At 33.3% G+C, this 15,840-nt stretch overlaps 1 protein-coding gene across 2 annotated transcripts in view; it reads left to right on the top strand.

The window, feature by feature from the left end:
- CUL3 (cullin 3) overlaps positions 1-15,840 on the top strand; it is a 91,791-nt gene that overhangs the window by 55,161 nt on the left and 20,790 nt on the right. For both annotated transcript variants that reach the window (XM_081051877.1, XM_081051878.1), the window contains 6 exons: positions 5,473-5,633; positions 6,609-6,723; positions 8,821-9,049; positions 12,822-12,967; positions 13,710-13,886; positions 15,097-15,267. In XM_081051877.1, coding sequence (XP_080908003.1) covers positions 5,473-5,633; positions 6,609-6,723; positions 8,821-9,049; positions 12,822-12,967; positions 13,710-13,886; positions 15,097-15,267 — 999 coding nt within the window. The remainder of the gene's footprint in view (positions 1-5,472; positions 5,634-6,608; positions 6,724-8,820; positions 9,050-12,821; positions 12,968-13,709; positions 13,887-15,096; positions 15,268-15,840) is intronic.

Below are 15,840 nucleotides of genomic sequence, written 5' to 3'. Positions count from 1 at the left end.
ATTCTTGTAAGAATAGAATTGGAAATAAGTGGAATAAGATTGTGAGTTAGGTGTTGTGTTACAGATGAAGCGCTTATAAGTTGGTTTATCAAGCTAACTATACAGACGAAGTCAGAGACAACAGCAGGCTTTTTCCCAGCTGTGAAAGCGGACAGTGAAGTGGTCCTATCATTGATTACTCCTTCTCACCCCCTGGTCCATCTGGTTTGTGAAGGTTCTTGCCCATTTCAGGTTTGCTTGGCCTAGGAATAGCAATTCCCGAGAGAACCATAAATTTAGAGATTTAAAATGTAGCTTATCTCAGTGATGATGAAACTCACATCCTTTGAGTAAATCTAATGTTTGATTTAGACATTAGGCTTTCAAACATGTTTTTCAGCACATTTTATATTTAAAATGCCTGCATTCACTCATATGTGAATAGGATATGAAACTGAAAGCAGCAAACGAACAAGACAAACAAGAACTCAAACAGCTTGGTGGTTGTGGGAAGGGTAAGTGGGGGAGGTAGAGAAAGGTAAAGGGGAGTCAAATATGTGGTGATGGAAAGAATTTGACGTTGGGTGGTGAACACACAGTGTGATGTGTAGATGTAGTGTAGAATTTTATACTTGAGACCTATATAATTTTACTAACCAATGTCACCCCAATAAATTTAATTTTAAAATTAATTGGAAAGGAAGAAATAAAACTACCTTATTTGCAGATTTAAAAATGCCTGCATTTTGGCATAAAAAGGCAAATAGAAGCAGCTACCAACCTTCTACCTTTGTTGAGCTCTTTTCAATAGATAAATGACTAGTGTTGGATTCATATAAAATACATTTTGGTCAAAAAGCCTGAGATTAAAATATTTTTAGATTATTGTTTAATATTTCTCTCTCTTCGGATGATTTTATCTTATTTGTACTTTGAGATTCTTTTTCTTTCTCTTTTTTTTGGCTAGGTTAGAAGTTAACTAGAGCTGGAATTTTTAAAGAAATCTTTTTAAAAATTAAATACTAACTTAGAAACATATACAAAATAAAAGTCCTACAGTGATTTAAATGATTAGAGCTACGTTAATACTGTATTACATAAAATCAGCCAGTTATTTTCTAAGAGTGATTCCTATTAGAATCTGTGATGAAAATGCTGTTGTGTACCCACAGGCTGACTTCCTTCTGGTAGTACTAATAAGCAATAAACAGAAGGTTTAGCGTGTTCATTTAGCAGTTATTTTCATATACATCTTGTAAAGATCACAAGTTATTGTGAATGTGTGCATGCATGCATTTCTATTTAACATGCACACAAACATGAGTGTATGCATGTATAGCTTTCCTTTTGCTAGATGGTCATTAATCATGCACACCAAACATTTAATATAAATGGCTATTTGGTATTACTAATTTAAATAGCCACACTCAAGTGTGTCGGTTTTCCCTTCTCCATTTATGAGCTCTCTGGTATCTATAGTGAAATTTCAGGGTTAACAGGTTTTCTTAACATTGTATGTCATTTAATTATAACCATTATATACACCTTCACAGTTTCACATTAAGAGACAAAGGTTCAGTTCTTACACTGCAACATCTTTATTTCCCTTATCTACAGTCACCTTCCATGGAATTAAATGGCCTATGCTCTGCTCAAACACTCCAACAGGGTGTTCCCATCATATTTCCTGTACTGAAGTTTCCTCCCCTTAGGCAGTGTACCTGAAGGATTCACCAGCTACACCTGACCCCTTTTCTCCCTTTCTGCCAGAGGGTTTGAGATAGCAGACGTTTTGGCCATAAGGTTTTAGATTTACCTACTTGGGTTGTGATAGCATCACTGTGTTTAGGATTGGAGAAGAGGGAAACTCAGGGAAGGGGAGACTGGTAACAAATAGAAAGGGAAGAAGTAATAGTGAAATGTATCTCGATCCCTGGTATGTGTTAATTTTTTATCAGAGAGTTAACTTTCATAGGAAATCATATTAGAGTTTTAGAGATATCTTAACCATCTCTTTGTGTTACCTAGGGCCAGAGTGGATAAATGACTTACGGTCACACAGCCAGTTAGTGATAAACACAGAGATCATACGAAGAATTCCTAACTCCACATCCATTATTTTCGTTACTAAAAAATGTACTGTAACTGATACATCCACTTTAGAAAAAACAGTTTGGCAATTTCCATGTGACCCAATACTTCTACTCCTAGAAATTTATCTCAGAAAAGTAAAAGCTTATGTCCACAAAAAGATTGTACCCAAATGTTCATAGCAACATTATTCATAGTAAACAAAAACTGGAAATAGCCCAAAAAACCTTCAGCTGATAAGTGAATAAACTAAATGTAGCATATCCATACAGTGAAGCACTATTCAGCACTAACAAAGAATGAAATGCTAGTACATGTTAGAATATTAATGAACCTTAGCAACTTTATGCTTAGTGAAAAATCTGACACCAAGATCATATTCCAACTATGTGAAATGTCTAGAAAAGGAAATTTATGGGAAGAAAAGGCAGGGGTGCTAGAAGTGGGAATTGACTGTAATAAACAGGCTTGAAGGATTTGGGGGGAGTGGGGTGATAGAAATAGTCTAGGACTGGATTGTGGCAATGGTTGCACAACTATAGAAATTTACTGTGAGTTATGGACTCTTAAAATAAGTAATTTTATGGCATGTAAATAATACTTCAAGAAAACCAAAAAAGGAGGAAACATTAAAAAAACTTCATTCTTAACGCTTAATTTACTCTGAAGATTACATTATATATGCCTTTTGTTTTCTTATAGGGAATAGTACCCTTTTACCAAAAACAATAAAATCTGACCTAATTCTTTGACATTTCTCTTAGCCTAAATTAAGAACATTGGATTTCTTAAGAAAGAGGTTCATATCTTAGTGACATGTTAAACTTGATAATATCATATGTATACATACAGAGGGTGTCAAAAAATGTATACACATTTTAAGAAAGGAAAACTATTAAAATTCTAATACTCGATATACTCATATACTGATAACAAAAGATGGATACAAGTCACATTTGACTTCTGCAGTTAGAAGAGGTGCTCAAAGCTGTTACCATCAGCGTCCAGACACTCCTGATTATAGCAAACTATTGCTTAAGCAACGTTAACCCGGGTCCACTTGCATACATTTTTTTGGCACCCCTGGTATATATCCTTTACAAGATTTGTTTCATATCCCATAGCATGTAGTTGAAACTTATAGTACTTGCAAGAATTACCAGTATTTTCTATATTTTGCTGTGAAATAGCTTGGTAACAAAGTTCTCTCACTGCTGTTCAATTACTTTCCAGTATATCTTCTCTATTTTGCTCTTACCAGTTGAGCTTTGTGCTCACTGAGAGTCAGTTGTACTTGTTCTCAAACCTGTTTTATACCAGCTGTACTTCTTTTATTATTACATAATTTAATATTGTGTAAACGAATAAAATGGTGTCAAAAACAATAGAATTTGTTTTTTGGCAAACTAGATCAAATGTTTTGGAAAAACTTGACAAAGGCAAATCACGAAATATTGGTTTGAATTAGGTGTGGGTCGTTTAAAAGACTGGAGTGGAAATTGTAAAAATCTCGAAGGATTTTGCATTCAGCTTGCTTCACAAATGTTTCTTGTTCAAACTACATCTTATTGAAAATGAAGAGAAATGTTAGACAATTTATTATGTATGAGTGTATGTAACAAAAACAATGTCAGAGGAATTATGGGACTCATATTGAAAGAAAAAGTCTTGATATCTCAAGGAACATTTTTGTCTGTTTTAAATTAAAATGTTTAAGATGCAGGTATATGTGTGTATTTAATAGTTTCTCTCTCTAACCACACATGTCTTTAGTTAACCAACCAGTTACTGGTTTTGATTATGTTGGATAAGAGTGATTCTGTATATGGTACTTTGATGTAACACACATGTGTATTCAGAACTATAAAACTCAAATTTATAAATAATTTATATAGTAATTGGAGTGATTATTTTCATAATAAAAAGGATTCTTGTTACTTTTTAAATTATTAGATTTATGCCATTTTTTTTAAGTGCATCTTGTTTTTTTATGCTGAAAGGGGATCCAGAATCTAGATGAAGGGAGGTTTGGGCTTGAAGGTCATGAGAGTAAAGAGTAGCTTCAGTGAATATGAAACAGTGAGAGCCATCAAAAAGGAGGGATGTGTTGTGGAGGGGGGTTAGGGGGAATTGGAATTTCAGATCTTGAGAATGAAAATGTGAAGTCCAAGAACTTGTCAGAAAAGTCATCAATGAAAATTTTGAACTTGCTAAAATTGATGTCAGGATTTGAAAAATGTGAGCACTGAAAATTCTGATAAAAGAGCAGCTTTCTTGTAGCCACTAGATATGTACCATTGTATAAGATAAATCAAAGAAGGTTAGAGGAATGATGTCATATGAAAAGAGTGCTGCTCCTGGAGAATTTAGTTAAAATTGGTTGGAAGGTTGATCAATACCATTTTAGTTGCATTGCCAACATGGTAGAACTTCTGTTCATGTTTGATGTTGCTTGTAATGACCGTGTTCCTTTGAAAAGTTCAAAGATCACAGTTTGCAGTGGTTCTTAACTGTTTTTGGATTACAGATGCCTATAAGAATCTGGTAAAAGCTCTGGGCTCTGTTTCCAAAGTACTTATGTATGAACAAACACAATAATTTTTATAATTTTAGGAAGTTTACAGACCCACCAAAGTCCAGAGAACAGAAAGGAATTCTGTTACTAATCCTTTTGTGAATTAAAAACAGTAGTTTTATTTCAGTGTACTTTGGTGTAAATACAGATTTTCAAATAATGCAAATAATAGGACTTTTATAGCCAGTTATTCTGGATTACATGTTGGTAAGAACTTGAGAATAAGATGACTGCTAGTAAGTAAGCTGTTTGAAATGACAGTAACTAGAGGTGTTTTAATGGTGTAACATTTAATGCTGCTCTATTTATAAGCATTAGAGCCTTTTTAATATTTACCAGTAAGCAATTAACATTTTCATTTGGATCTGTATTTCATTCAGCTCTCAATTTTACTTCATAAAATATGATCTTCAAGTGCAGTATTTAATAATGTCAGAACCATGTTTGGGCATGGTATGTATGGCTTTGAGGAGAAAGGAACATCTGCCAGCCTTGCTCTCTACCTTTCTCCTCTGCTTTCTGCTTGCTTGCCTCCCTGGGTCTGGTGCTTGCTTCCTACCCCCCACCCCCTGCACCCCTTTTTTTTAGGTAAATGGGCAACCACTTATAGCCATTGTTTGTTTCCATAACAGTTGTAGAGACTTACTTTTATATAGTCAAAATCGAATTCTATGTTACTTAAGATAGCTTGAAGTGTTTCTCACCTGAAAAATATATTGCTTTTGGAATTTTATTTTTTTTATATTTATTATGGCTCTCAGTGATTATTTTTGTGTCTGCAAGAGTTATATTCATATTTCTATGATTTTGTTTTGTTTTAACTGCAGGACCGTGTATATGTACAACAGAATAATGTGGAGAATGTCTACAATTTGGGGTTAATTATTTTTCGAGATCAAGTTGTACGTTACGGGTGTATTAGGGATCATCTACGACAAACGTTACTGGATATGATCGCAAGAGAGCGGAAAGGAGAAGTGGTAGACCGGTATAATCATGTTTTTACACTTTGGGTTTTGGGTTTTACAGTTACATGCTGACAGCCTATTCACTATCAAAATTTTATTAAAGCTTATTTAAGTTTGATTTTCTAGTACATGAAAATCCTCAAAAACCTGTATCACAGATAACAAAGTTACCTAGATTTTAACTTAAAAAGGACACCTCTGTTTTTAGAAGAGACCATCCTAAGCTGTTATTTAGTATACTTTTTAAAAGCAAATCAGCCATTAGTCTTCCCATTTGATTTTTCACATATTTTTTTATGCTGACATTTTGGGTTTTCTCCGTCTTTTCCTTTAAGGGCTTTTGGCTAGGTTTCTTTCTTAACATATATGAAGAAAAATGTTGAACATAGTCTCTAAAATGACTAAGAATTACTTTACCCTTCTGTCATATTCCTTCTCCCTTTCCAACATGATTACAGTGCCATTTTTATGACTCTACAGCTAGAGTAGCTTGAAATAATGCAATACTGCTTTCTCTGCTTCTCTGTATTCAAAGCAGCTATAAGGTGAAGACTTGTAAAGTTGTCTTTATTTCAGCTTTTGGTGCTTGGTCAGGATTGCCCAGAGCTATTTGATATAAAACAATGATATTGCCTAGTAGTCATTGTATGTTGTACCGTTTCAAGCAACACAGCCTCCTTCCCTCCTCTCGGCTTCCCGATAAGCAGCCTTTTTGTTCTGTCTGTGTCTTTAAATACACAGGAATATTTAGACAGCTTTAAAAGTTTTAAGTTATGACAGCATGACAGCAACTTGAGATAAAGAGCTGTGCGAGTCAAGATATAAAGTAATTTAAAATTACTTTAAATCTTGTGTTATAAGTGAGCTGCTTTCGGGAGATTGGTCACTTTGGTAAAAAAAAAAAAAAGGTTCTGACACTCTAGCTACTTCTATTGTATTTTTACATGAACCTTTAATGTAATTTGATTATCAAATGGTTTAACTTCTTTTGACAGAGGCGCAATAAGAAATGCTTGCCAGATGTTAATGATTTTAGGTCTTGAAGGACGATCAGTTTATGAAGAAGATTTTGAGGCTCCTTTTTTGGAAATGTCTGCAGAATTTTTTCAGGTAATTAGTGACAATATAAATAAGTGCTCTTTTAAGATGTTCTTAATTATTGAATGTAGTTACTAATTTGAACATTTTGACCTTTTTTTACTGAGGCCTTTGGGAAGGAACATGCAAAAAATACCCTTCAGCATACCTAGCCCACATTCTCACATTCCAGTAAAGGAACTTATTGGAGAGTTTGAACTTACACACATTATGTTTTAGCTTACATGTCATAAGACATATAAATATAGAAATAACTAACGTTTTATTGTATTTACATGTTACAGATTATTTGCCATAAATTCACAGGCAGTGCATCATCAATAAAGTCTCACTGTTCAGGCTTTTGGTAGTATCAGTTGCTAGTAAAATAAAGGTGGGAAATGCATGATCCCATAGTGCATATGTATCTTAAAGACTGTTGATTGGGAAATTACAGGTCAACAAGTACAATTGATGCAAATTTGTGGCAGTATATGCAACCCCAAACCAACTACATTGCTAAAAGTGAAGCTTAACTAGTACTAGCTTGTAATGAAATGAGGATGATAAGTAAGTAGCATGATGAACGTAAGAAATGTCTTTAAGTAATGATAACCAGGTTCTAACTAGCTGAGCCATTTACAGTAGCTTTGTAGTGTTGCCAAAACAGACTTAGTTGAAGGCCAACTTAAAGATTTTACTCCAGTAATACACTTTTTAAAAAAATGAATGCAAAATTATAATAACTCTTGGTAAGTCAGTATGTCATTCATAAGAGCCACTAGATATATTTAAAAATGGAACTCAGTGAATTTTGGTGTCAGTTTTACCCATAAAGAAACAAAGAATGGGCTTGCTTTTTCTTTTTTCTTTTTTTTCAATCAGTTTGTAGCCCATGAGGAAGACCTTTGTAGCCTACACTGGTGAGCCTGGACTATGCTTTAGAAACTATTAATTTCATAATGTAGGAAACACTCTTTTTTTCCTAATATTACAGCAACTAATTCTGGGTGTTTTTGACAATGTTTTTGACCTTTGCATTTGTTTTAATTTCCTTCATTACAGTGTAGAAATACCAATAGAAGATAAATTGTCCAGATTCCAAAATGTACTGCAGTGACACTATGTATGTGTATGTAAATATACATAATATGTACTATTTTTAATAGCAAGTGGAGAGGTGGTCTCACCAAGATTTTTGTTTAGTGTGTTAATGTCTGTTCTTAGAAATTTGATTATTTTCAAGGATTAAAAACTACCTTTTGTTAAGAAAATAGGAAATGTTACTAAATTTGTGCATAGTTTATAGCAACATATTTCCTACCTGTTTCCCCCAAAATAAGACCTAGCTGGACCATCAGCTCTAATACGTCTTTTGGAGCAAAAATTAATGTAAGACTCAGTCTCATATTACATTATGTTATATAAGACCCGGTCTTATTTTACTATAATAAGACCGAGGCTTATATTAATTTTTGCTTCAAGACACATTAGAGCTGATGGTCTGGCTAGGTCTTCTTTTCGAGAAAACACAGTATTCTGTAATTCTTAGATATATTCATTAATCCTACCATCAAATAGGTTAAAATCAGTTGAGTTAAATTTTATAATTTAGTGGAACTTCTATAAGGCTGGTGTTAGCAAACGAGAGTAGTAGTATTTCAAAGCTGTTTCTCCAATTTCAGTATACATACTCTTGAGATTGGGAGTGGGGTGGCAGGAGGACTTCAGAACTGGCACTAGCAGTATGTCAGCAAAACTAGATGATAAACGTGATGAATCTTTCTATGCATAATTTTACATTGAAACAAATCAAAGAAAAATTTCATACTCTCACTTGGGGTCAAATGCTTCCTTCTGGCATGTGCTTACTTTTCTGCTATTTGGAATGCACTGGCAAAGTTTGAAAAACACTGCCTAAGATAATGTATTAATTTAATTTAGTCTTGTGTAAATGCTTTAAAGGATAGAGTTCAGACGAATATAAACTATATAAAATGTGTGATAAACTATATAAAATGTTAGTGCATATGGTACTTAGTTTGGTTTATAATCAACACTATAGAAACACAGTTAAAAGCACATTTTGCTTCTATGTTTAAAAAACAACAACATGCTTCTTATTTGCAGATGGAAAGCCAGAAATTTTTAGCAGAAAACAGTGCTTCAGTATATATAAAGAAAGTAGAAGCTAGAATTAATGAAGAAATAGAACGGGTGATGCACTGCCTTGACAAATCAACCGAAGAGCCAATTGTAAAGGTGGTTGAGAGGGAACTCATTTCTAAGCACATGAAAACTATAGTAGAAATGGAGAATTCTGGGCTAGTACATATGTTGAAAAATGGAAAGACAGAAGGTAAGTGTTAGCAATTGAAAATAAAATCCTTATAGTATATTCTACCAAGTTTTCAGCAGTAATATTTTTATTTTCTTATAATTAAAATAGATTATGAATGTCAGTTTTCAAGAAGTTGTGGTATGTATCATTAATTTATCACTTGCTACTTTGACAGGATTTAATGGTTCAGTCTCCTTACTTTGTTTTTCTTAACCCAGAAGATAAATCTAGTATCGTTGGTGAGGCCAACAAGCTCCTCATCTATTTCTGTACTTCAGTTTTATATACTAGAGGGTTTGGACTCTCTATAGTCTTACATACTGTCCTGTAGTTTTTGTGATTCTTTTAAAATCTGAAATTCTAATCTTAAAATTTTTGTAAGCTTTCCTGTGAGAGTTAATTGTGATGGTAAGGGTGCCAAAAATGCAAAAATAGGTGTCTTCCAGGTCGGTATATTTAAATAATTTAGTAGATTGGTTTGGAGGACTCAAGTTATAGACCAAAAAGGGAGAAGGGTGAATTGGGTAAAATTAAAAGTAAACATTTTGAGATAACAGTAGCATTTACTTATTTTGGCTATTTACCTTTTCCTGAAAACAATATTTTGTACCCTAGAAGAAATAAATGAAAGAATAACAGTCATGTTGTTCTCATCCTTAATTTCTGAAGCTTTCCTTTAAAACCATGACTTTATAAATCACTGACATGGTATTAAAAAATAAACAAACATGGTACTCTTGCTATTCTACTGCTTCTTAGACGAAGTCTTAGCAATATTTTAGCCACTTACTTCTTATGAAAGAAGCACATACTGCCTATTGGGGTCATGACTAGGTAGGGAATGAAAAAAAAATAAAGTGAATAATTCTAAAGAGAGGAAGTTATGTAAGAGAAGAGAAAAGAAAGATGGTGGGAAGAGAGGTTGTTCCATGCTTCCTGTAATGGAATCCTTGCTTTGTGTTTTGAAATGGTTACATTTCTATACATATGATAAGTTCCTGAAAATTGTACATAAATTTGCTGCTTTTATTAAACCAGAGAAAGTGAGTTTTTAAATGACCTTTCTGGTAAACCTTATAAAAGTGAAAAACAAAACAATCATTGTTAAGTATGTCATGTTTTCTGAAATAATCCTTTGAATGGCGGAGGCCTAAGTGAAGGGTTAGCAAACTTTTTTTTGTAAAGAGACAGATGGTAAATAGTTTAGGCACGTGAGCCATATAGGAAACTATTCCTCTCTGTTGTAATAGTGAGAAGCTATACATAGACAATAACACAAGTGAATAAACTTGACTGTGTTTCTAAAACTCAAAAAATATCAAAACTTCATTTGATTTTTTTTCGGCAATTTAAAAATGTGAAAACCATTCCTAGTTCATGAGCTGTACAAAAACAGACAGTGGTCTGTATTTGTATTTGGTTCATGGACTGCAGTTTGAAGACCCCCTATCTAAATGGTCCCTGGCACATTCGAACTTTATGAAAATCGTTTTCTCTACTTGAACAAAATGAGAATTGACAAATTTTCTAATGTAGTATTTACCTATTGAGTTAATGCTTTCTTACTTTGAGTGGAGAGTGGGAGGTAGGAGAGGAAAGATTAAATGGACTGGAGATTAGGGGCCATGAAACGTTTGATGGAGAGGTGGTTGGGCATGCCTGAATTCAGTATCTCTAATTCCATGGAGACTTGGGTTAAAGGCATTAAGTATGCCTGACACATATGGCAAGTGCTTAATAGGTACATAAATGAAGAAATAGCAGAATAGCTACTTACTGTAGTTTATTTACTGTGTAACACTTAATATTTTCAGCAAGTAAGCAGCTATCAGATTCTAAATTAAATTGTAAACTCCTGGCTTCAATTTTCCTGTCTTTTCCACTAGATACCCGATTGCGAAATGTCTTAATTTTGCTAGACCCTGCTCTTGAGCAGTATGTCAAGAATAGGTCAGGAGCACAGCTTCACTATTATGAAGACAAATGTCTCAATATAGAAAATGAAAAAAACAGTTGTCCCACCAGAATGGAGGAGGAATTGGATTGGTTAGCAGATGCAGATAGTACTATGAAATTCAGTTCAAATGACATTTTATTGCTTTATTAAGTGTGTACAGAAATAATGACATTTAATTTTTGAATGCAAATAGTTTTTATTTTCTCTTTCACATTCCCCACTATACAATATGTTTATGTACAGTGAAATACAATGAAATTGTATTAATTTGCATAAAATTAAATATATGACATATAATTAGGCAAAACTGTAACAACACAGGAGCAAAACAGATAAGTTGGGAACCATTTTGTTAGAGGTATTTTGATATGCCAAATTTACTGTACAGTGTATGTATCCATAAATTACTGTTGTATTTGTAATACCTGTTTTTAACATGGGAAATTTGGTAGTAAATCATTCCAAATGTGAGAAACTAAGCTTTTTTGTGTGTAAATTACTTTGAACATATATTATCGATGAAAACATTTTCAAATAAAATTTGCTTTTGCAAGTCACTAAAACAAATTTTAGAAGCCTTTTTTTGTAAAGCTTGCTTCTGAGTATTTTTTAAATACTTACAACTTTAGTTTTAGGATCTAAATTGCTCTTATAGACCAGTGTAGCCAAAGTATAACCTGTTTGCCAAAATATGGCCCACCACCAGTTTGGTTGGAAAAAAATTTCAAAAAGAATATTTCATTACACATGAAATGATATAAATTTTATATTTCAGTGTGCATAAGTAAGTTTTATTGGCACACAGTCATGCCCATTTTTACGTGTTACCTATGGCTTCTTTCTACCTACAATAGCAAAATTGAGTAGCAGTAGAGACTATATGGTCCACAAGTCTAAAATATTTACTATTTGATGCATACAGAAAACATCTCCTATCCCCTGAACTAGAAACTGCTGTTTTAACTCCATTTTCAAAAGATCTTGATTATGAAACTTTTTTATATCATTATAAAGTTCTAATACTGTCGTCTCCCAGTACATTCTTATTTCAAAGAAACGCTAGACATAATGGAAAAGCAGTATTTTAACTCCACATTTTCTTGATACAAAAAATGGGCAGGGTCCAACCTTTTCATTCTAAATAAAAACAGTGTAGTTAGAAAAACCAATTTTAAAAATACAGATGCTGGTTTAGGACGTCACCCTGGAAATCTTAGCAGTTGCTCCGAGGAAAACATGAAGAATAGGGATTTATGCTGTAAATTTCATACAAACTTGCCCATGGTATGTAATGAAATAAATCCTTCTATTTCTTATCATTTGAACTCTTCATATAGAACTTTTCATAGATACATGCTTAAAAATACCTGTAAGACTTTAATTGGTTTTTAAATTTCTTCCTTATTATTTTGACTACAAATTACACCATAATTAAAGTTATCCTTTCAATAAACATTTTGTAATATTACTGGGTTCTAGATTAGAATTTTATAGGATAAATTGTACAGAAACTCAAAACTGTAGTTTTCATTTTTTATGGCTTTATTATTACTGTTTGGGCATCTTCTTCATGTAAACTCAAATTTCTGACACATTTCATTGATGCTTTCAAAGCATTGCATCTGAAAATTATTTCATAAATTACAATAACTATTAATTAGCCTATTTTTTCCTTTTTCTATTTTGCTGGGGGTTCTTTTTAGTAGTTTTTCATGTCAGCAAATGGTTGTAATGGAGAAATAGTTTTTAGTATCACAAATCAGCATGAACAGAGATTCACATTTTTTTCTTAATCTTTAATGTTGCTGATTTGTGTGTTCTTTCTAATTGCAGACCTTGCTTGCATGTACAAGTTATTTAGTCGTGTGCCAAATGGTTTGAAAACGATGTGTGAGTGTATGAGTTCCTATTTGAGGGAGCAAGGTAAAGCCCTTGTTTCTGAGGAAGGTGAAGGAAAGAATCCTGTTGACTATATCCAGGTAAGTGAACACAGAGGATGCTCTGTAAGTTTATGATAAAGTGGTGTTGACAAGTGCTACAAAGGTCACCTACACTAAGCCACGTATTATGTGTTTTTGACTTAATTGTCCCAGTGATAAACTCATATGTGTAATTATCCTAAAATATTTTAGAATTTTGCAAGTGTGTATACTTGTAACAGGCAGCCAGACTGAGCAGCTTTTCATTCTGGTGAAGACCTTGTTTAAATAGTCTCAAGAAGGAAAGTTATTCTTTCTACTTTGTTGTTTGCCTGAGTGTTCATACACTTTAGTGTGTTAAAAAAAACACACCGTGTGTTAAATACTTCTTGTTTCAAAATGTTTTGCTTTTAAGCAATAATATGAATATATTAAGCTCCAAGTTTTTCATATTTTAATATAAACAATGAGCTTTTTGGGTATATTTTTAAAGCTGTTTTCTCAGGCTTGCCCATTTGGTCAAGACAAAGGAGGGTGAGAAGAAACACTGAGGAGGTTCTTTGATTCATCTTTAGTAGAATAATACATTAAATGGAAGGTAGACTACGTCTCTCATCAGTGACATTTTTAATAAAGGTTTAAATATCGGCTTGAAAATAATAATATAGAATCTATAAGTTTAACACTGAATGCACACGTTTATTGCCAGCAAAGTTGAAATAAACAATACCTGTTCATATGCGTATTGTTTATAGACAGATTATTATAATGTATCTTAAATTTCTTTGTTTTTGTTTGAAAGGGCTTATTGGATCTGAAGAGCAGGTTTGATCGTTTCCTCCAGGAATCATTCAATAATGACCGGCTCTTTAAGCAAACTATTGCGGGTGACTTTGAGTATTTTCTCAACCTCAACTCCAGGTCCCCTGAATACCTCTCATTATTTATTGATGATAAGCTGAAAAAGGGAGTCAAAGGGGTAAGTATAAGGCATTTGAAAATATATTAAATTTTATTTGGAGATACAAAATTATACATAAAATGAGGAAATCAGATATAAAATTAGGGAATATTGTATAAAAGAAAGTATAGCACTTTGCTGTATTTAAATGTGTGCTGTGATCTTTGGAAAGGATAGTTTAGGGTATTTGAAATGGTCGGAGGTACTTTGATTTTTTTATTAACGTGTAATTAACATCAAAAACAAACAACTACACGGCTATAGTTGTTAACACTGTGAGGGTTAGACGTCCTATAGAGGTAGTAAGGAGCTGAAAATAGCTCCCCATGGCGCTGGACACTGTTGATCTCATCCGGTTCTGAGGGTTATATATTCAGTGATACTTGGAAGCCAAGGATTTGAAGGCATAGACTAGAGTAACAGTCAGAAAATAGTTTCTAAATATTCGGAAGCTCAGTTTCAATCGTTTATTATATATTTGGGATCTTAGAAATTCACTGTAACAGGAAATCAAATTATGCAATATTGTAATCACGTGTAAATTGATCTTTTGGACTTCATCTTGGAGTATTTGTGAGACAAAAGGAAAAAGCAACAAATGGCCACAGATTTTACAGGGAGCTATAACGAAGAAACAAACAAAAGGAAGATTACCAAAGACACAGAGTAGAAAAGACTCATTTGTTTAGTCTTCCCTATTTTTTAATATACACTTAATACAACCTGCCACAGTATTTTCTTGCCCTTAATTTAAAAAATAAGGGCCTGGGGACTTTTTAAACTCTGAATTACAACAAAGTATTTACCTTTCTATTTGTACAATTTAGATTTTGAAACGCTTATATGAAAATAATCTGTCTTTTGGTTGTGTGCGTTCCTGCCTACATATTACGCAAAGGCATTCGTTCTTTTTTGCAAGTAAAATTTGATCTCGTCTGTTCTCAGTCATCCTTTAATCCAGCCATATAGCACTTCATGCCTCCATTTCCGTGGTCGCCATCTAGGGAATGGAACCCCATGTCAGCCTCTGACTAAAGCTGCACTAGATAGGATGGCAGTGTTGTGCTGTGCTATTACAAAGTCGGAGGCACTTGCTCAAACGTAGCTCACCAGATATTTCTGTTTGTTGTCAAACAGTATTGTTTTTAAACTGTAGATGAACTATGGTGTTATTTTTGTAAAACTAAAATTTTGTAGTTATTAAATCATCTTTTACTTGATTTTGCAGCTAACAGAACAAGAAGTAGAAACAATATTGGATAAGGCAATGGTCCTCTTTAGGTTTATGCAAGAAAAAGATGTATTTGAGCGTTATTATAAACAACACTTGGCAAGGAGACTTCTCACAAATAAAAGTGTTTCTGATGACTCTGAAAAAAATATGATATCTAAGTTAAAGGTAAGATGTATATAAGATGGAATGAAGTGCACTTAACTAATGTGTATCACATGATTGAACACCAACATATGATTGGAAAATATTTAATTGATTTAAAATGTTTACTGCTATAAATAAAGCTAGATTTTTTTTTTTTCCAGCAGGCTGTATTTTTTTTTCCCAACATTTGTTCAAGTTCTGTGACATTCAGAGTTTACTGGAATTTTTTTGTGTGACAGGATATATTCATGGAGATCTGGGTAGGGGTGCAAGGGGAATATTACTATATAGTTCTGTCACAAAGGTGTGGGCCATGGACCACCTGTATCTGTGTCACCTGAGATGCTTGTTAAAAACACAGAGTTCTGGGCCCTACCTTCAGTGAGGTTCTTAGAATCTCAAAGAGTCTTAGAATCTGCGTTTTAAAATAAAATCCTTAAGTTATTCTTAAACACTAAAGTTTGGTACCCGCAGGCATAGAGCAACTATTGGAAAGATTTAGAAATGATGGCAATAACATGGAAGAGTTTATTTCTTTGTATGTTTTCTCATAGAAAAATCCGTTATTTATCCTGTCTATATTTGTGGTTTTCT

The sequence above is a fragment of the Rhinolophus hipposideros genome (genome assembly GCF_964194185.1).
Source record: "Rhinolophus hipposideros genome assembly, chromosome: 6".
Lineage (NCBI taxonomy): Eukaryota > Metazoa > Chordata > Mammalia > Chiroptera > Rhinolophidae > Rhinolophus > Rhinolophus hipposideros.
Note: the sequence above shows the minus strand (reverse complement) of the source record. Positions and strands in the feature narration are given on the sequence as shown.